At 39.6% G+C, this 22717-nt stretch overlaps 2 protein-coding genes across 8 annotated transcripts in view; one reads left to right on the top strand and one right to left on the bottom strand.

The window, feature by feature from the left end:
• Positions 1-1218: 1218 nt before the first annotated feature.
• LOC124135856 (peptide methionine sulfoxide reductase MsrA 2-like) lies at positions 1219-20952 on the bottom strand. 6 transcript variants are annotated; one of them, XM_048381637.1, is made up of 7 exons: positions 20798-20928; positions 17045-17138; positions 10660-10793; positions 9171-9266; positions 6902-6966; positions 6019-6147; positions 1219-2992 (listed from the first exon to the last, which is right to left on the bottom strand). In XM_048381637.1, exons 2-7 carry the CDS (start codon positions 17110-17112, stop codon positions 2666-2668), a joined length of 819 nt encoding a protein of 272 aa, XP_048237594.1. In that variant the 5' UTR covers positions 17113-17138; positions 20798-20928; the 3' UTR covers positions 1219-2665. The 6 variants fall into 6 exon arrangements, with proteins under 6 accessions (XP_048237594.1, XP_046357439.1, XP_046357441.1 ...); XM_046501483.2 differs by lacking the exon at positions 17045-17138 and having other exon boundaries at positions 20798-20952; XM_046501485.2 differs by lacking the exon at positions 17045-17138 and having other exon boundaries at positions 20748-20926.
• Positions 20953-20993: 41 nt separating this feature from the next.
• LOC124135857 (vacuolar protein sorting-associated protein 16 homolog) overlaps positions 20994-22717 on the top strand; it is a 31483-nt gene continuing 29759 nt past the window's right edge. The window contains exons 1-2 of one of the 2 annotated variants that reach the window (XM_046501487.2): positions 20994-21111; positions 21737-21825. In XM_046501487.2, coding sequence (XP_046357443.1) covers positions 21068-21111; positions 21737-21825 — 133 coding nt within the window. In that variant the 5' untranslated portion in view covers positions 20994-21067. The remainder of the gene's footprint in view (positions 21112-21736; positions 21826-22717) is intronic. The other variant, XM_046501488.2, reaches the window with a different exon arrangement.

Below are 22717 nucleotides of genomic sequence, written 5' to 3'. Positions count from 1 at the left end.
TCAGCAACCCATGCTTGTCGTAAGAGGTGACTAACAGAATTGGGTGGTCAGGCTTGCTGCCTTGGTTGATGCATGTCATTGTATCCCAATTGTGTGGATGGATGCTCATGATGTCAGTCACTGGATTGTCTGGTCCAGACTCGATTATTTACAGACCGCCTTCATATAGCTGGAATGTTGCTGAGTGCGGCGTTAAACAAACAAACAAACAAACAAGCAAACTGTTTTGGACAGGTGAGGAAAATTCAAGACAATTTCTGGGCACATAAACCATTTTTCAAGGGCATATCAAGTCTCCGCAAACCCTGGTTAATAAAGTCTTAGATAGGTGTCTGGTACAGCTGCACAGTCAACAAGCATTATGAACAACAAACAAAAACAAACAAGGTGGAGTATGAGGATCATAAGCCTTAAGGACCATCCAGATATATGGAAACCAATGAGATATATCCTGAACAAAAGTGAGGGATCTTGAATATTTTGGGGGATAGTTTTTGGTAGTGAAGACTCAGCACACAACTACGTCAAAAATACTCCAATAACATTCATGATTCTAACCTTCTTTTGTTCAGCATATATTATTATAAAAAATAATTGCAAAATTTATGTCTGATTTGAGCAACTACTGATTGCTGAGCATCAGTCATGGGAAATATTGATGTGTGTCCGCAGCTAGATTTGCTAGATTATTTGTCACAGGTTTACTTGTTCCCGGCCCGGTCATGTCGAAAACAAAGCTGTAAAACCCCAAACACTCCATTCATCAAATGAAAACCCCAAACACTCCATTCATCAAATGAAAACCCCAAACACTCCATTCATCAAATGAATGTCATGGTCAAAGGAACACCAGTGAAAGTCCAAACAGTTTCATTGAGCCTCCAGGTGATCAGTGGATTGACTGTTGGATCAGGATAATTATGTACCAGAATGTGATCTTGTGTTTAGGCCTCCGTGTCTCCTTACAAAGACTCCAGTTCTTTGTGCTGGCAGTAGTAATTACTACCACAGTATCGTTCGATGAACTGTACATTGATGTTTTGGAATTTAACTACCGGTAGATATTTATAACCGGACATTTTATGTTAAAATCACCAGTTTCCAGTAAAATCAAAATGAAGCCAATGTTTCTCAGCCACAACTGACATTGTATCATGTGTGTTTTGGAAATAATTGTAGACAGGTAGATTTGCATTGATAAACACTGGAAAATCATAGTACACTAAACATTTTATTTACAAATTTATGAACAAACTGTTATACTAGGTGAGAGTAAAATTACATTAAGTATTCATCATGAAGACAGTGAAGTGGCAAACAATGCCAAAGAACATCAGATCTACATATATCACAGTTGTACTGTAAAACATCTCAACTTATCAACCTCCATGTTATTTCTTTTTCTGTCATTACATGATAGTCAAAATGATTTACTATAGACTATCGCAATGGTTGCTGCAGGGATAATCAGAAAAATGTCAAATATACTAAAAGAATTAAAAGAACACCTGTTGTTTTTAATATACTGGCATGGATGGTGCAAACAGTCCTCCAATTGTAAGGTGTTCTTAACTTGTTTTTAGTAATAATAAATTGTAGGGTGAAACAATACAGTAAGGTCACAATATGGTACATATCATGGTACATAGGTCACGATAGGTAAGCATATTTACAGCAAATCGCATGGAAACTTTTTGACAATGTATATTACAGAGCAGGTTCAAAAGAAAAAGCTAGCTGTAGGCACATGTTCGTAAGGGCTATTTTTAATAGTTTACTTGAAACGCTAATTACAACACATTTTGTTATCTGACTGACAAAAACGCCAGGGGTCATTAAACGAGTAGTAAGTAATTTATTTCAGCAATTGTATCATCTTGTATCAATACAGAGAAGAACGTATCGTGTATTGTATCGTCACATGAAAACTCACAGTGCACCGATGTATTGTTTCACCCTATCAAATTGGTACTACCTTTTGGACATACCACATTAACAGGTCTACCATGCTGGTCAACCATCCATGTACATATTCAGCAATGGCTGGCAGTGCAATTACTGACTACGTACGTCATGGGATCGATCATTAGTAAGACAACTATAACTTAAGGTAACATTTTCACCGCTCAAAACAAATGTGTGTTTATTGTGTGTCACTGCATTCAGCAATATTCCATCTATATAATAAGAGTCTGTGATATTTGAGTCGTCACCATGGTGACCATACCATCCAGTAATTGATGTTACAAGCCATAATCCACACCATCCAGGAACATTGATGTGCCATCAATCAAGCCTGACCTCCCGATGCATATAGTCGCCTCCAAGACCAGCATAGGTTGCTATGACCAATTCAAACAGGTGAAAAACAGGCTTGTTACTTAACTCTTTTCAGGATGGTATCAAAGTGCCACATGTGATGTAAGTATGTTTCTGTATAAGGATTCTCCTTGTAGATTAAGATTGTATCTGTGAGATGTGTACACACCCTGTTCCCAAAATGATCATAACACAATGACTGAATCAACTTCAAAATCTGAACTTGGACAACACATCTCCCTGAGGAACAGTCCTGACCCGTTTCAATCGAGGTGATAGGAATCCTGAAATTGTTGTCACACATAGCGCTAAGATAACTTTGTGGAAGGGAGCCCCAACCAAGGCCTTACAATTCATCTTTTTTCTTGTTTTTTCCAAAAACTCCAACTGGGCATGACACACCTACACCCCCGCCCCCGCAATATCCACCCGGGTTTTTATGCAGATATTGCTGGTGGTAATCCTCAGCGTAGTAGAACTCAGGAACAGGTATTATCTCGGTGGTAATCTGAGGGTAGCCTATTTTCGTCAGCAGCTCTTGATATGCATCCCTGGACCTTTCTGCCAGTTGTTTTTGTTCTTCATCGTAGTAGTATATACCTGATCGGTACTGAGTGCCGGAGTCATTGCCCTGTCGCATGCCTTGCGTCGGATTGTGGTTCTCCCAAAATACCTGAAATATACATTGGCACATCACTATCAAGATTGTCAGTGAGGGAAATCAGGTTACTAGGCAAGCTTCATACCAGGATGTGACACCTTTGTTACCGATGTCGTATCATCAGTGTGCATACAGGCATTACAAAAATCTTGAATTTTAATCCCTCTAACCTCAAATGTAGTGACATTTATAGGTTTGTGTATGTCTTTGGAAATGTCATTGTGACTTTCTATTTCCCAGATAAATTTACATTTTCTTTGATTGGTCCAAAATTGCAGACTAACAGAAAAACACCCAACTTCTCCCTTGCGTTCTCACTGAACAATTACATGTTGGTTGAAATGAAATAGAAATTCAAATTGACAAACAAAACAATATAGCTTTGGGAAGAGTATTTGGCGTAAACATAACATTCAGTTGGGAGTTCAACTCCATGCATGGTTGCACGTCACCTAGCACAGTGTGGAGCTGTGACTGATGGCAGCGATAATGTACAACTCCATGCATTGTTGTAGGTCACCTAGCACAGTGTGGAGCTGTGACTGATGGCAGCGATAATATACAACTCCATGCATGGTTGCAGGTCACCAAGCACAGTGTGGAGCTGTGACTGATGGCAGCCATTATATACAACTCCATGCATGGTTGCAGGTCACCTAGCACAGTGTGGAGCTGTGACTGATGGCAGCGATAATATACAACTCCATGCATGGTTGCAGGTCACCTAGCACAGTGTGGAGCTGTGACTGATGGCAGCCATTATATACAACTCCATGCATGGTTGCAGGTCACCTAGCACAGTGTGGAGCTGTGACTGATGGCATGGATAATATACAACTCCATGCATGGTTGCAGGTCACCTAGCACAGTGTGGAGCTGTGACTGATGGCATGGTTAATATACAACTCCATGCATGGTTGCAGGTCACCTAGCACAGTGTGGAGCTGTGACTGATGGCATGGATAATATACAACTCCATGCAAGGTTGCAGGTCACCTAGCACAGTGTGGAGCTGTGACTGATGGCATGGTTAATATACAACTCCATGCATGGTTGCAGGTCACCTAGCACAGTGTGGAGCTGTGACTGATGGCATGGATAATGTACAACTCCATGCATGGTTGCAGGTCACCTAGCACAGTGTGGAGCTGTGACTGATGGCAGCGATAATATACAACTCCATGCATGGTTGCAGGTCACCTAGCACAGTGTGGAGCTGTGACTGATGGCAGCGATAATATACAACTCCATGCATGGTTGTAGGTCACCTAGCACAGTGTGGAGCTGTGACTGATGGCATGGTTAATGTACAACTCCATGCACGGTTGCAGGTCACCTAGCACAGTGTGGAGCTGTGACTGATGGCTGTGACAATATACAACTCCATGCATGGTTGCAGGTCACCTAGCACAGTGTGGAGCTGTGACTGATGGCAGCGATAATGTACAACTCCATGCATGGTTGCAGGTCACCTAGCACAGTGTGGAGCTGTGACTGATGGCAGCCATTATATACAACTCCATGCATGGTTGCAGGTCACCTAGCACAGTGTGGAGCTGTGACTGATGGCAGCGATAATATACAACTCCATGCATGGTTGTAGGTCACCTAGCACAGTGTGGAGCTGTGACTGACGGCATGGATAATATACAGAGCCCTGTGAAGGGTATATTGCTGAGAGGAGCTTGGTTAATGGGTAACAAAGTTCTATCAGTCATCTATATGACTTACTCCATGAGTTTATATTATTTCCTGCATTACAAGTAAAGTATTAATGATGTATAAAGACATATCTGCCTTTGTTCAGATCTTGCATTATCATTTTCATGTTTCTTCACACCTGAAGCTGACATGCCGTGATATAACAGAAATACTGTTCAAAGTGGCGTCAACCCAAACTCCCTTATTTCTGTTTGAATTGTGAAAGAGTGAATAACTGAATCTGGTTTCAAGCTGCAGTCAGCAGTTTTCCAGCTGTATCGTGGCAGTCGGAATTAATGGAGCCTGGGCCAGGCAAACCAGTGGTTGATAGCATGAGCAACATTCCAAACTGTCAAATACAATGACCCACAATCACCCAGATTACATCTTAACCTGATTTTCATTCTTGTCAATTCTTACGACAATGGGGTAATGGGGACCTTTCCTGAACAGGAATATTCACAAGGGTTGTGAAAAGTGTTGTCATATCCAAATACTCATATACAGGATGTTTAGTTTAGTTATCCTTAATAAACAACATTGGTCAAACACATGGGATGGTCTCAACAAAACAAAGTGGATAGCAAGGGCGAATCCTGCATTTTTAGAGGGAGGGGTCCAAAATATCAAACTCTTCTCTCAGATAATTTTACTGCCTACAACATACTACTTTTGGTTTTCACAAGGGGGGGTGGGGGAACATGAAGTTGAACATGCAGAAAAGACGTTAAAAGATGGTATTTGTTGTTACCCTGTCTGGCGCCTGGCATTAAGGGGGTAAAACAAGGGACTGGTCGGCTCGGAGTCGGTGTACTGTGTCTGCGTGGTGTATTCATGTTAAAACTGCGGCATGGTATCTCAGTGAGCAAGTACTATAAATTGGCATCAGTCCAGACTAGTACCAGCAGACACACACACATGTGCATGCACATTGCCAAATAAGTGCGTTAACCCCATTTCACCTCACCTCATCACCTGAACATGCAGCCACTTCAAATAATAAAGGGAGATCACTACTTCATGCAACCAAGACATCTGGTACACAATGGCATTAAAATCAGATGTTGTACTCTGACGTGATACCTCTATGTGTCAAAATCTGATGACATCAGCATAGGAGGTCGTGTCAGGTGAAAGCTGAGCGAACGTTGACCACCAACTCTAAGTGAAAGCTGTGTAGGTTCAGGAGCTATTCAGATTTCAGATGTCTAAAATGGCTGGCATATCTGAAAGATCGGATTTCAATGAGATTGCCTGGTACACCGAATTACATAGTTTCATATCGGTCATGACAAACAACATCATTAGCGGAAAGGAAGGTACATGATTCAAATTACCTGCAGAAGTCTTGTGAAGTTTGTTTTTTCTGGGTCAAACACAACCCTGACGACCTCGGAATGCCCCGTCTGTCCCGTACACACCTCCCTGTATGTTGGGTTCTTGGTGTAGCCTGCTGCATAGCCAACCTGTCAACAGGGCATATGCTTCAGTATGTCACAAAACTCTATCCCTTTCCAACAATCCCTCCCCTTTTCAACAGTCCCTCCCCTAAATCCATCCAAATTAATCATTTTATAACACTTACCGCCATTTGTTACATATTATGGCATTTTTTTAATTCAAACAGAAGCAGCCAAGAGGTGATCATTGAAAGGGAGATAACTCTATAGCCTCCAGATTAATACCTAAGCCAGTTTATGAATTGTTTAAGAAAGTTTTTAACATATCTAAACTGTTATTTTTCAAACTATAATAATACATACTTATTGTTACGTAATTTACTGTTGGGGTACCCGTGAAGATCTGGGGTAGAATAGGTCTTCAGCAACCCATGATTGTCATAAGAGTTGACTATGCTTGTCGTAAGAGGTGACTAATGGGATCTGGTGCTCAGGCTTGCTGACTTGGTTGATGCATGTCATCGTATCCCATTTGCATGGATCAGTGCTCATTGATATCAATCCCTGGATTGTCTGGTCCAGATTTTATTATTTTCAGATATCCATCATATAGCTGGAATATTGCTGAGTGCAGCGTTAAACAAACAAACAAACAAACAAATGTTGGGGATTGGTGAGGAAAATACAAGGCCATTTCCAGGCACATCACCCATTTTCAAGGCCTTATCAAGTCTGTGCAAACCCTGGTCAATAAAGTTCGAGGTACGTGGTACTGCTGTTCAGTCAACCAGCATTGTAACACATCAATGGCCAAGCCTACCTGAGTGGAGTAGACACCCTTCTCCTTCCAGTACTTCTTCTCCACTCCCCAGAAACATCCCATACCTGGTGATGGAAAGCAAGATTACAACCTCTGTGGACACTGATCACCGTGATTACAACTGGCAGATGTTACTATCCGTGGAGTACTGTGGCATGACAACAACTCCAACAGATTCTATGTCCCATCATGATGTATACTACTCAAAAGAAGTTAAGAAACACCACGTTCTATCATATGACAGTTAATCTGTCGTGGCTGGTGGGTATTGCAACACACAGCCTTCCAATGGGGGTGTTATTTAACCTATTTTGAGTTGTAGATATCCATGGTACATGTACCACAACTTCAAAACAAGTTTAAACGTTTCACTAAACCTTTTGCTACAAAAGACAATTTTATCAGAGCTTCAGACAGATATAACAAATGTTATATTTGGGATAACACTTTCTTAGAAAAGTACAGATTCACATACTTTTTTGGGGTTGAGTTCCGTCCGGACTTCGACACACACCAGGCACCTAATCGCCAGCACACAAAGTCAGTGATCTAACCCACTCAGCCATCAAGGTTTCCACAAATATGGAAGTCTGACAACTGGTCGTCTAGATCACATACTTTGTGTACCCCTCTGACAAGTGTAAATTTGGTGGGTTCGAATGCCGGACAAGACTCACCCCCCCAAAAGTATGAGAATCTGTACTTTACTAAGAAAGTGTTATCCCAAATATAACATTTGTTACATTTGACAACTTTCTAAATGGCATTGTGTGTTCAGACAGACAGATCTCAATAAACCTTGGGGTGAGTGACGTGAAAAATGATACTCCTGGTTTCAGACCTGGAGTTATCAGGAATACAGTAAACTATGTTTATAACAAACACGCTTATAACGAACTGACGGATATGACAAACTGTTTTTGGGTACCGGCCATTTGCTCGGCGAAACCTCATTATCGGTGGTTCGAGAAGGGAGCTAACTCTGTTTGCCTAATTGAAAACTAAACGTTGTTGAGAATATGTACTACGTAAACAAACCCTACCTTAGGGATAAGCTGGGTATTTAATAGCTGGACCAATAACAACGTACAGCGTGACTGACGCCATTTCTTGCCATTACGAAAACAACAGAGATAGCTCCCATTTGAAATTAGAGTGACCTCCCTTTCCCAACATTTCCCACTGATAATGCGGTTTCGCCATTTGCTCTATATCTTACCACTAAAAAAAAATTGGTTGATATAATGAACACACTTTTTATGAACTGACAGATATAACAAACTGTGTTTTGGGTACCGGCCATTTGCTGTATATCTTATATAAAACTGATGGCTATAACGAACACGCTTATAACGAACTGACAGATATAACAAACTGTTTCTTGGGTACCGGCCATTTGCTGTATATCTTATATAAATTTGATGGCTATAACGGACACGCTTATAATGAACTGACAGATATAACAAACTCATTTTGTGGTCCTGTGTCTACTCTGTGAGTGACAGTGTGTATGTTTATAACAAACTGTCAATCTCTGAACTGCTCATGTGTCACCAATCTGCCCGTCAAATCATCTGCAGCCATGTGCAGCTGTTCAAAGCAGCTCTAAACAATTGAAGGCACGTGATTAACTGGATTAGGTTCTGACGCCTTGTCCTCATTTTACACACTCAGTTAATTAACAACAGTAAACACCGCGACAACACTCGATCAGATCCATCTTTCAACCAATGTTCGAAGCAAATTCACAGATTGCCTCACCGACGGCAAGTAACTCTTGTACTGTATATGACAATGAAACTGTCCCAATAGTAACATGTATTTACTTTTGTCATGTATGAGATGAATAAACATAGTCCACAAGATTAAGAAGCAGTGCACACTTTTGTTATTTTTCGAGTCACATGACGTGGTCACATGACTTTATCCAAGATGTCTGACGGTCGAAATGTGCATAAAATTAGTGGCCCCTTTGTGTTTGTTATAACCATAGTTTCATTATCTATTTTTCGCATTTCTTTCTGACTGTGCATGCATTTCTTCTAGCTAATATGTTGGAGTAAAGATAAAGCTTCAGTCAACTTCAGTGTATGTACGATCAGATTTTTGTTGTAGATGCATCTAAAAATAATTCCTAATCGGACATTTTGTACCCAACACTTAAGCAAAGGGTCAGGGTAATAGGATAGGGTAGTAATAGGCGAGTAAATCTTGACTCGCCCCAGCCGTACAGAGTTGTTTATAGCCAATCAACCTTCACACGTCTTACCGATCATGGCCATCTTCATGTTGTCTGGGAATGGAGGCACTGTCGGGTTCCCGTTGACAGCATGTTTTGGTGACACTTTCAGGGTATCGCTCCGTCCTGAAGCAGGAGCACTCCATCAGCTAAATATCCTCTTTATTTCAGCGAACAAGATACTAAATGGTTCTCTGGCACAATTCACATTATTTCTTGTCTGCTCTAAGTGCACAGTTGATTCAGCTACACATATAAGTGTCAACAGACATTATTACCTGGCACTATTCAAAGTAAAAATCAATTTTGAGAAGTCCCTAGATTGACAATGAGAAACTTACTAGTGGTGGCCGAAGTTTCACAATACTATGAGCCATGATAAGAGTATTGTATCATCAGGTGACGTATTGATACAAAATGATCCACAAAAATGTAAGAATGTTACCAAGTTAAATGGTAAGAAACTAATTGGCAGATTACCATTTTACTGAACCTGTAGACAAAATTCCCTTTGTGTTTTAAGTCCAACTGTCAAATGCTTACCATTTCTGGTTTGGTTTGGTATCCGATATTCCCACCAGGACTGGCAACTCTAAAAATTACCAGTCCCCCCTAATTTTTGTCAGTTCCAACTTTCAACAAATGAAAAAAAGTATGAAAATTACCTGTTTTTAATTCTTTCAACTCTATTTTTTTTTATATTTCGAGACTTAATTGCTGCAAATATATATTTAAACTTGAGGCAAAGCGAAATGTTATTTGATAGCACTAAAAATAGACAAGGGGAAACCCAGATGGCAACTGACAAGCTGACTTTGTTAGAAAAACATACTTATATGAATATAGCCGATGTTTTGTTCAACAACAAAGATTTATAAGGAACTTTATTTGCCGGTCCACAGGGACTGCAGTAACATGAATTACCGGTCCAAGCCAAATTTTACCGGTAAAAATCTGGTAATTAATGGGAACACTGGGTATCAACCACTGATTATGGAACACTATCATGTCAGCTATCTTTAGAAACCTATTTGTTTCTAGGTCATAAGGTGGTATGGTGGCACATTCATCTATCATGCCACATTTCGTTCCTCGGTATGCCAGAAACCTATGATCATGGGTTTGAAGCCCAGTTTTCTCGGATTATATTTCTGGGTCTGTCAGCACCATACCTGGGACCACGAGTTTCACCGATGTGGTAAATGTCTAAGACCTGCATCACTTCGGGCTTTCCACCTACATTAAGGTGACACAGTACAGTATAACCAAACTACTACATAAACCAGTGTCAAACCCAAATGAAAATGGTCTGGAGTTCTTAAAATTACTTGCTGAAACGACAGCACTTCACCACTAAGTTCATGTGTTGCTATAAGATTTCATGGAGAAATATTGAATGTGTTTTTAGTTCTCCTCTCAACAACATATGACAGCCATGCAAATGATGGGGAAAGAAGCAAAAAGACCTCAGAAGAAATTTCTTTCTTTCTGCACATGCAAAGTAAATCAAGTTTCAAACCTGGCATAGCCTCTTCCTTGCTGACCATAGACATCTTGGATGCCATATCTCCCATAGCAAACCAGCTGACAGAAGGGAAGCTGTTCTTCACCAGACTCACGGCAAGCAGCAATCGAGCAGTCCGCTGCACCAACCTGAAACATACACCTGGTCCATCAACTGATGACGTGAGTGAGTTTGGTGTCACGCTGCTTTTAGCAATATTCTAGCAATATCATATCACTGAATAACAAAAGTCACAAAAAATATAATTCCATAATCATAAAAAATCTTTACCATGTTGTAAATGTTCTAATCAATTGTATATTGACATACCTATTCTATCTACTCACACTATGCATTTATTCTTATTCTTCGATCCTGGTGTGGAAACGTCCTAGTTTCCAGCTTAAAAAAACACCACTCACCCAAATGCATCACCAAGTCACCACTGCGATCATGGGTCATGCACCACTGCAATTCCATGCGACATGACCCCTGAGATCTGATCACCACCCTCCACTAATCCAGCACCCTCATTCTCAATCTAGAGCGTACAGGCTGGTGTAACTGTGATGCGGGGATGGTTGGGTGGGCGTTTAGTGTGTGAGATGGGATAAATATATAAATACAATACAATTTATTAGAAAATTTACAATTCTTTAAAATTATCCTATCTCACACTATGCATTTATCCCACGGTTGGATGGTGGGGCACAGATACCTTAGCCTGTAAGGACCTCAACTGTGAGATGTATACGAGGAAGCTGGAACTAATCACGAAATATTCAAAGGATTTTACAAGGATTAGTGATAAGCTCGTGTAAAGGTTGCTTCAAAAACCCTCTTTGTGCTACCAAGAGAGATACTGCATGACATCGATGAATCATGTATTCCATGGTTTCACACAGGACGCCGTTCCAAGGCACGACCACGTATCCATGAGCCAGGTGAAACCTACTCAGGACTTCAATCTCGCCCCGGATAGGAGGTGTCCTGTCAAGTCAGACCTCACACATACGTTCTTGAGGACATAAGGTGGACCAGTTTGGCTTCTCTTTTATCGCTTTTTCAAACCTTTCAAGCTCACATAGAGGTTGAAGAGGGTAAGAACGATGGTAATGGTTAACAGGAGTGAAGTCATGTAAAATAAAAAAAATAAAAAGATTCTCTGTTTGGGTATACGTCCGAATACCAGACGATAGAATTGAGAACGAGGTTGCTGTATGGGTCAGGTGATCAGATCGCACTGGATTGCAGTGGTGCGTGACCCATGATCACAGTGGTGACTAGGTGGTGTATCGGATGTATTTAGGTGATTGGGTTTTTTTTTTAGCTGGAAACTTTGTTCTAGAATGTTTCCACACCAGGATGGAAAAAATAAGAAGAAAAGCATAGTGTGAGATAGGATAAGTTTAAAAATTCAAAGCTTACTGTACGATTCAGGTGAAGGGCATGAATGTGTTCATGAATCACCATGAAACAGCAATGACACCAGGTGCCCACAACAAGGCGAAAACAAAGGAACAAAAACTCAAACCTCCTTATCAAGTTTTCTCATTCTTTTACCCAATGTGGTGGGGATGGTATCAAATTTTGAAAAAATCATGTTTACGAAGCTAAAAATTGGTCAGTGTTGACAGCAGGAAAACAAATATGACAATATTGTATTTGATATCATAATTATGTCCTATTCAGCCATCATAACACAGGGATTAGTGCAACAACATGGCATTATGCAAAGGAAGTACGATCTTGTTATGCCAGATATTCACAAAAATAACATTTTATAGACCTTAAATTACTTCTTGCTGATTTTAAATTGATATGGATACAAAAGTATTCTGGTGGGTGGAAAAACAAAGAAAAGATCTTTTTAGCCTTCACACATTTGAACTGTATTCCAGCTATATTACGGGTTGTCAGCTTGTGGGATGAAAGCCCGAAGTGATGTAGGTCTCTGACGTTGAAACCCAAAGGCATGGGTTATGGTGTTGACAAACCAAGAAACATAATCAGGATTCAAACCCACAATCATTAGTGTCTGGCGTGCTCACACACTTGACATTGTCATGATTGCTGGAGACTTAAAGAATTACCTTTATCCAACAAACATTTTATTACAGTTAACACGGTTGTATTAACTCCACAGGTTGTGACAGCTGTGGGAGTTGTGGTATGGATTAAGTTAAATAACATGTAGATTTCTGTAGTCCATGATGATATTGCCAGGGTTCCACCATATGTTACAAAAGTAGGGACCCCCATAATTAATTATAAAGGGTTATGAGGGTCCTATGAAGTAATGAAATGGTGAAATGTTCTGTACGTTTTGAAAATTACTTGAGGGCCTGGAATGAATCAGTGATCATGTGGACAGTGGTCACGATTGAAGGATGAAATAACAGACACCCACAAATGCTTTCAATACGCTGTAGGTACAAAGAATATTATTATGGGTCCCTCAGGACACAGCATATTCTTTTTCTGCGTCCATTCTGAACATTTGAGCATACTGGACACACATTTGTGCATTGCGTAAAACCGTGTATGGCAAATAAACGAATAGACTTATAGTGAGTGAGTGAGTATGGTTTTACGCCGCTTTTAGCAATATTCCAGCAATATCACGGCGGGGGACACCAGAAATGGGCTTCACACATTGTACCCATGTCGGGAATCGAACCCGGGTCTTCGGCGTGACGAGCGAACGCTTTAACCACTAGGCTACCCGACCGCCCCGAATAGACTTATAACAAGTATTTGTCACAGAGTGACGAAATATCCCCCGCCTGTACACCATAGTACCAAATATGAAGACAATCCAGCGATTAGTTCTTGAGATATTGTGGCAACACCGTTTTCCAACTCCAAAAACAGATTTGCCTGCTGTGACCTTGAAAATGGGGTCAAGGTCACCAAATCTGACAGGTGCATGCGGTGTCTGTATATACACTATAGTTCCAAATATGAAGACAATCCAGCGATTAGTTCTTGAGATATCGCGGCAACACCGTTTTCTAACTCCAAAAGCAGATTTGCCTGCTGTGACCTTGACAATGGGGTCAAGGTCACCAAAACCGACTGGTGTCTGCGGTGTCTGTATATACACCATAGTTCCAAATATGAAGACAATCCAGTGTTTAGTTCTTGAGATATCGCGGCAACACCGTTTTCCAACTCCAAAAGCAGATTTGCCTGCTGTGACCTTTAAAATGGAATCAAGGTCACCAAAACCGACTGGTGTCTGCGGAGTCTGTATATACACCATAGTTCCAAATATGAAGACAATCCAGTGTTTAGTTCTTGAGATATCGCGGCAACACCGTTTTCCAACTCTAAAAGCAGATTTGTCTGCTGTGACCTTGAAAATGGGATCAAGGTCACCAAAACTGACTGGTGTCTGCGGAGTCTGTATATACACCATAGTTCCAAATATGAAGACAATCCAGTGTTTAGTTCTTGAGATATCGCGGCAACACCGTTTTCCAACTCTAAAAGCAGATTTGTCTGCTGTGACCTTGAAAATGGGATCAAGGTCACCAAAACCGACTGGTGTCTGCGGAGTCTGTATATACACCATAGTTCCAAATATGAAGACAATCCAGTGTTCAGTTCTTGAGATATCGCGGCAACAAACAGGTGGGACGTACGGACGGACGTACGGACATACGTACGTACGGTCGTGAATACTATATCCCCCGCTTCGCGCTTTCGCGCGGCGGGGGATAAAAATGGAACTCATATCAATACCTGCAGCTTGTGAATGTCTCCTGAGATGTTACACCATACAACAAGCCTGGCTTGTACTGTTACAGAACAGCAGCCATTACACTGCCCTGTTAATTACTACAGCAACAGGTGATAGTGACACAGCATGTTATAACAGTGTTGGTACAAGACATTAACCTAGTTGTATCATGATATGAATGAACTTTCAAACGGAACTGATATCATATCAGCAGTTTATATATTTAAATTACAGGGTGATAAATATAACATATAATTGTGATATCATTATATACATTACAAGCATCAACTATCAATGTATAATTTGCTGAATCACGATGATGACGACGACGACAATGATGATGGTGATGATGACTTATTCACATCTAATCCACTATCTAAACAATGTTAATTCTTATATAAATAACATATAATAATTAAAATAATAAAATAGTAATAAATTTCATAATGTAACAAATATTTCCACGATCAACATGATCTAGATGTCAGGACTACAACACACACATGCTGGCACTGTGCACATAGTGTACCAGCTGTCACAGTCAGTGTCATGGATCACAAATGTATTTTTCAAATTACATATTCATCCTGGCTTTCCGACTTCACACGCTATATATCTTACCACATGATATTAGTTCCGGCTGCCATGGTACATCCAAATTTGATATATTGTGTGCCAGACGTATATCCCTGTGCCACGTATCACACAAGCCACTATGCATGCTATGTGATATGTGAACACTACACATTGAATAAACACCAGGTAAATCCCACACTCTTATCTGTGTGGCCAACACAAGATTACATCTACTGTACGGGGTGGAGTACACCAGTCTTGGTCAACCGTCTGCAGCATGGACACTTCAGTGGTGGGTGTTTATACATCAACCACTTCACGTAACATCTGTCCATAAACGTCAAGATTCTGAAGCTCTGTAGCTCACTTTAACAGATAAGCCTTTAGTTGAAAGATTTAATTTTAGTTATATCATGTGTACATCTCTAAATTAAAGTTCTTGAAACTTCATCAATTTGGTCAAATATGTGTACACTTTTAACACTTTTTATCAATGTTTTGCAATTATAAATCTGTTGATTATAGTGGGACAATAATGGCCCTCACCTAATTATACCTTGCACTTTGCTTATTAATTGAGAATGTTCTTTATTTGAAATAATTACATGTTTGAAGTTGTGTTTTATCATTATGTCATAGCGACCGATTTGTGACAACAATTGTCTGAATGAACATTTAATTCCAAAGGCTATATGCCTTGATACACTTCATTGCCATTATTTATAAGATGGTAATCCCAATTATTAATCCCCATTGTATTGGACATCGACTGTCTGCCATCCTGAACGAGATGTGCAAGTATGCCACAGATGAATTACTGTTGTTTATATTTATGACTTACTAAATGTCAGGTGACCTTGGCTATATAAGCCTTGGTCCAAAGATGAAAATCAGAGGGAGAAAGAGTGAGACGAAAGGTCTTACCCTTAGCCTAGCTAGGGTTAGGCTGGGTGCTCCGGGGCACCAAGACAACAACCACTACCACTATGTGCTGACCTGGCACATAGTAATTTTTGTATACATGTATATATCTACCTGTATAAAGTAAAATTGTATATACAGCAAGCCATCGTCTCCAAGTTGTCACTTCCTACCGAGAACCATACGCCGACCCCTTGCATGCAAGGCATGCAAATAACATTAATCAACGTCACACCAGCGCGTTGTTAATTACATTCAAGAAAAAGTTTGAGGAAAACAAAAATAATCAACATGACAACTAAGGAATTCTTTGATAAGACAGCTTTCATCAATGTATTACACTATTTTGCTATACAGACAGTATACATGGTACAACTTGAATTTTACAAATCTTTGAAATACTAAGCTTTCTTTACCACATTTACAGAATTAAGAATATGATGAATGGTCAGTATCCTAAAGTCACTGAATAACACCATTTTATCTGTTTTTATACACAAGTATCGGACCACTTTCATCCTGTTCATCATCATTTCATAATTATATATTACAACACAGCCCTTTATAGTAAGTACTGACCCCTTCAGGAAAATGTTTGTAGTTGATGGCCTTGAACCTTTTCAGTCTGAAGAGAATTTTCTTACATACAATACATTCAGTTCTCTACTTGAAGACTATTTTATTACTTATTGAAAAGTCTAACTCGCTACATACATGAGACTACTTGAAATGTGATATACCATATTTGACGTATTAAGCACCCTGCTTCTAATAAGTGGAACCCTGACCAACGTCTAGAACAATCCATAAGTAATCCTTTTAAGGGCCCCTACTAAAACTGAATATTTAAATGCCAGTCCATATTTTTCTTGGTACATTGCAAATATGTTCTAAATAAGTTTGTTCACTACTGCTCGATCACTGAAGACAAATTGAACTCATTGCATATGGTTTTAATGAGGCCCCATTTTTTTACTTTACTGGTACACATGTGCTTATTATGACAAATACAGTACATGAAACATGACTCAATTACAATACAATGAACAATAGGCCTATACAAACATTTATTTATACAAACTGTAAATGTATGAATTGTTAGAATTACAAAATAACTAAGTTGCAGATAAGACAAGATGGCACACTTACCGTACCTACAAGTGAGTTGTGTCACTCCCTGTGCTGCCACCTACTTGTGAGATGTGCTCAGACACACTCCACAACATAACCTATCTCGTCACTGCACTGTGTCCTGAATAGGGATATCCTAGTTAGTCATGTCCTACACTTATTGCACGGGCCTCATGAATAGGAAATAAAGTTATCAAACTGAATACTTAACCTGAAATGACGACACAATGGGTATCTCAATAACAAGTACTAAACAGTTTCCCTCACCTGTGTTCAATGTTACAGATTAGGATTTATAGGGACTGGTCATTTATCATAGGGGGTGGGTCAGAGGGAGCAGGGGGGGGGGGGGGGGGGGGTCACATACAACTATGACAGTCAATAGGAGAATGTCCTTAAAAAAAAACACATACTTGAAATGCACAAAGACTTGTGAAGGGTCATCCCAAAATATGGCAAGCATTAGGGAGGGCAATTATTCTCAGTACATTAGGACATAAAACACCTGAACTTCCCAACCACCCCTTGTAGTGAATGAGTGAGTGAGTTGGGTTTAACGCCGCTTTTAACAGTATTCTAGTTATATCGCGGCGTGTCAGCTTAATGTGGGAGGAAAGCCCGAAGTGATGCAGGTCTCAGACGTTTACCACTTCGGTGAAACCCACGAGCACAGGTATGGTGCTGACAAACCTTGAAACATAATCGGGGCGAACCGGGATTCAAACCCACAATCATAGGTTTCTGGCGTGCCCAAGGGATGCAACTCTGCAGAGCGAATCGCGATGCCTTAGACGACTGGGCCACCCGGCCCACCCCACCCCTTGTAATAAATGAACATCCCCTAACATTATTAAGTTGTTGGGTTTTTTTCTTTTTGTAATTTTTAATCATTATGAGATAACAGGTTGGTCTACATGGTCTATAGAGAAAAAAACAAATAAAGAAAAAGAAAAGAAGTTTTGAGAAAAAAGGCAACCAAGATGCCAACATTTGATTCTAAAATGTTTATCCATAGGACCACATATTCGTAATAGGCAGTACTTATGAGATCTGTTCATGATTACTTGCTGTAATAATGCTGATTGGGGGTTAAAACAACAAACAAAAATAGAGCCACAAGGTCATGGCTGTCATGTTTCAGACTGGAATCGGAATCCTGTGAGAGACACCAGGGCTGGGATCACTTGACTTTCAGCCAAAACATTATAAAGGATGGGCGGCTTATTAGACTGAATACCTTGTCTCCTCTTGCAAAGGTTATCACCTGTTTTAGGTGAATCTGAGAAATAATTGTGCCTTTTTAAAGAAAAGTTTGTAATTCTCACCATCAAGATCACAGACGGACAAAGTATTTGTTTGTATTCAACAAAAAATACATTCTGGCATATTATAAGTTTCCACATAATGAGGGACTATGTTTCACAGAGCAGTACCCTAGGTGTGGACATTGTTATGCAATGTGGCATATATGTCAAACAGAGACATTGTATGTCAGCCTATAAAACAGGAACCAACAAGATTAGGCCGTTTCAATGCAATCATCACACTATTTGAGGCTGACTGTAAGACCCAATTTAAGTGAGCTTTCGAAAAGGTTCATTATGACATTCTTCCCTAATGTAATTAGCAGAATGGTTCCGTTTGTACATCTAAACACAGTCATAAAACATTCAAGTTCATACATGAACTTCTGAACATCATCAACAACTTAGTTATGGATCTTATCGTGCATTATTGAAGGCCTTTTGAAGCCTGTGCAAAATTTATGTGCGTAATTATAATTGTTTACTGCTATGGAGTGATGGTTTCACGATACTACATCATGTGTAAAAATACAAGCAGATTATCAACTCATGATCAGGTCATATCTTATGGAACTAAACACTTTCTTCGAAAACAGAAGGAAACGGAAACGACATAGCTTATGAAAAGTGAGTGAGTGAGTGAGTATGGTTTTACGCCGCTTTTAGCAATATTCCAGCAATATCATGGCGGGGGGTCACCAGAAATGGGCTTCACACATTGTACCCATGTCGGGAATTGAACCCTGGTCTTCGGCGTGACGAGCGAACGCTTTAACCACTAGGCTACCCGACCGCCCCCTTATGAAAAGAAAACAACACACAAACTATTATTACAAACTCACTTTGACAATTTAGTCATTAAAATCAAATAAAGGGATCAACTGGCTGGAGAGCAACCAGTAATGACACTCAGAGTGAGGGCTAAACTGTATGAACATCAGAGCTTGCAACACACAAAGTGAAAGTCAGTTCTTATCATTTTCATATCACTATGTAGGTCTAGATCTATACACAATTTTATTTAGTATGTGTGACTTCAAGTTAACACTGACAGCCAGACAACCACCAGCTGTACAGCGGAATACAATAGTTCCTCAAAACAAGAGGTGACGTGAGGGTAAGTATGCTCATCTTGCTCTACAGGAACACCTGTTGTAGTTAGCTTACTAAAAACATATTCAAATAACATCATTGGATGAGAAAGGTCTGTGAAGAACGACCTCAGTAAGTCTGTCAGAATGCCAGCACATTGTAATGGATGTTCATCAAGTGCAAGATGTCAAAAGGACGACATGATAAACATGACGGGAGAGTTTTCAGAAGTTGTTAATGAACCTGTGGAGGTTACATGTGTCATCATTGATCAATTAGCCGATGATTCATAAAGATGTGTCAAAAAGATGTCTTGGTTAAATTCATAGATTACTGTAGACTGTCACAGTCAGTTCAGACATGGACTGAGTCAAAACAACAATAGTTTGGATATATATGTGCATTTCCTCGTTGTCTTTACTATGTTGGGTCATAGTGAAGATATTCGTAAACAATCATGCAGTCTTGTACGTTTATGAATGTATACTAAAGTGCTGATTTCAAGATTAAAGGGACTAAATGATCAGAAACAACGCTACTGAATGTATTCGTGCTAGGGAATTCCAAGGAATGTGAAAGTAGTCAGTCAGTGTTAACGTCAATTCAAGTAAACAGTCCCGTGAACTTGTGTCGTTGATACACTTATGAACATCACTTTCGTGGTCATGTGACCAGCCTCTGTTCTAATGGAAACGCTGTATATCGTGTAAACTTCAAATTAACAAATTATTCTACAATAGCCTAGCTATATATATTGTTGTGCAACTTTGGTGATTAGGACCAAATGTAGATATATGAAAGTAAACTGATTACTTGATTATTGGTAAAGTTTTGACAATCAAAAATATTATTTTTAATTTGAATGATGAGTTAACAGAAAAGTCATGCCACACATTTATCACTACCAAATATATATGTGTTTGTTGTTTTTTGTTGAAAATCTTTGATTATATATATGTATCAACATGACCTAATATTCCAAACTCGCTGTACAATTGAACTGTGGATTATCCCATACACTGATGACCGAAAGCTATGAAATCAAACATGCATGACATTGACAAACTCGCAATTACCAAATGAACAACGGCTATCTCCATGATCTGATGTGAAAATATCAGACGAAATATTTGACACGGACCCGTTTACCCACTACCTTACTACGACAGAATGACTTGCTCTTTCTCGTTTCTGCATTATTTTCATACAACATGAATTATCAATCAATTAAATATTTTTTAAAGATACGTCAAAGTACATTTGACTTCAACGGTTTCTGACAACTCTTTAAAACTAATATAAGTTTCCAGTGTCACTGCATGATATATACTTACATGAATCGCTGTTGTTTACGTAAATGATGAAACTGCTTACTGATACTTACATAAACCACATTGGTGATCTCTACCGATTGGTCGCTCTCCCCTGACAAACACTGGGATTCCGCTGCTATAAATAATATGGAAACCTTCCATAGAGGTGCCCGGAACTCTCCAGTCTCAAACGAAAGAAGGCGTGTTCTTCCAAGCTCCTCACAGCGATAGTACGTTCCCGGAGCTCTCTGTACTATGAGAGTGTAACGAAGGTGTCACGCGCTGGGAAGGAGCTTGGGTGTTCTTCGTCGGAAGGGAGGTAACTCTGATATCCAGGAAATATGGCTACTGCAGATTGGAGTCCTCTTGGAACTATATATTACAGGTTGGAAAATCTAACTTAATGTCATCGAACGTTATTCGTAATGTGACCTCATTTTCAAGCTTTGCTGCTCTAATTTTCATTTCACATTTTATCACAGCAATTTCAAAGGAAATTATATCGTTTCAAGAAAGTGGGAGTGATCACTCATCAAGGCCTATTATTTTGGACCCTCGATAGCATGGATAGGCTACGAATACGATGAGCACTACAAGCCCTGCTGATATTGCAGCGTTAGAAACTAGCACTAGTCCCGAAAGCCTTGCCAAAGTGCCCAGTAGTTAGGGTATCACGAGGAATAGTAGAAATTTTCCATTTTTATGTTTTTTGCTATATGTCATCATTATAAGGACTAGTGGGCTAAAATATTTTTTTTCTGTTTTGTGTACAATGTAATAATAAATTGGAATGTTTGCTCAGGCAAAATAAACTATTAAGCTTCTGTCACTACTGAAACATTATGGTGCATTTTCACAACATCTCTATTCTTTGTAATTTGCAATCTAACGTTGACAGTGGATTTTTTTTTGTGTTAATAAAATAATGTTCAATGTTCATTGCTCATTGCTCATTGCTCATTGCTCATTGCTCCAAACATAACTAATGTAAATTTATTCTTTGCTTCAAGAAAATGCGAGTTATACACTATGGAATGGAGTGGTCTGGTGGACCTGTCAAAATGTACCGTGGCAGCAGCACCATACGGAGGACCCATAGGTAAAAATCTCACAGAAAAGTTTATGATAGAGACCTTTTCTAAAATCACAAGTGATGATTTAAATGTCCAAAATATAACGTTCTTTGTCACGTCTCCTAAAAGCTGCCAGTCACTGATGTGGTGATTACCCATATTGATCAACAGGATCAATTGCCATGATTATATCTTCAATACAAAGTGAAACCTTGTTTGTTCTATAGTTGGGAAGTGTTTGGGTAGTGTTAGATTAATAAAGGTTTCACATGGACATGATCAATCATTTCAGTTTCATTATACATATTCATATTTCTATATATGTAGAAGGAATATGTCAAATGTTTGCTGCTTGTACCCCATGTCCAGATTTACCATGAAAACTGAGCAAGACAAGTATTAGCCAAAGATTGGTCTCTATCATCACATCAGTCTCATTAACATCAGATATGTTCACCTAATCACACCTCTCTGCATTAAGATCTGAGAAACACCTCCATAGAGATTACACCAGTCAAACCTCTCTGCATTAAGATCTGACAAACACCTCCATAGAGATTACACCAGTCTAACCTCTCTGCATTAAGATCTGACAAACACCTCCATAGAGATTACACCAGTCAAACCTCTCTGCATTAAGATCTGACAAACACCTCCATAGAGATTACACCAGTCAAACCTCTCTGCATTAAGATCTGACAAACACCTCCATAGAGATTACACCAGTCAAACCTCTCTGCATTAAGATCTGACAAACACCTCCATAGAGATTACACTAGTCAAACCTCTCTGCATTAAGATCTGACAAACACCGCCATAAAAATTACACCAGTCAAACCTCTCTGCATTAAGATCTGAGAAACACCTCCATAGAAATTGTCATCGGGTGAACCCTGAGTGATCTTCAACTGCCCCGTC

The sequence above is a fragment of the Haliotis rufescens genome, unplaced genomic scaffold (assembly GCF_023055435.1).
Source record: "Haliotis rufescens isolate VD_foot unplaced genomic scaffold, xgHalRufe1.0.p SCAF_4, whole genome shotgun sequence".
Lineage (NCBI taxonomy): Eukaryota > Metazoa > Mollusca > Gastropoda > Lepetellida > Haliotidae > Haliotis > Haliotis rufescens.
This window is presented reverse-complemented; position numbering and strand designations above follow the sequence as displayed.

Excerpts from the sequence above, each read along its gene's own strand:
- LOC124135856 (XM_048381637.1), bottom strand. The coding sequence starts at position 17,112 with ATGTTGTGGAGTGTGTCTGAGCACATCTCACAAGTAGGTGGCAGCACA. Across the intron at positions 9,267-10,659 it reads CAAGGAAGAGGCTATGCCAG|GACGGAGCGATACCCTGAAA; the intron begins GTTTGAAACTTG and ends CTCCTGCTTCAG. Across the intron at positions 6,148-6,901 it reads AGGGTGTCTACTCCACTCAG|GTTGGCTATGCAGCAGGCTA; the intron begins GTAGGCTTGGCC and ends CCCTGTTGACAG.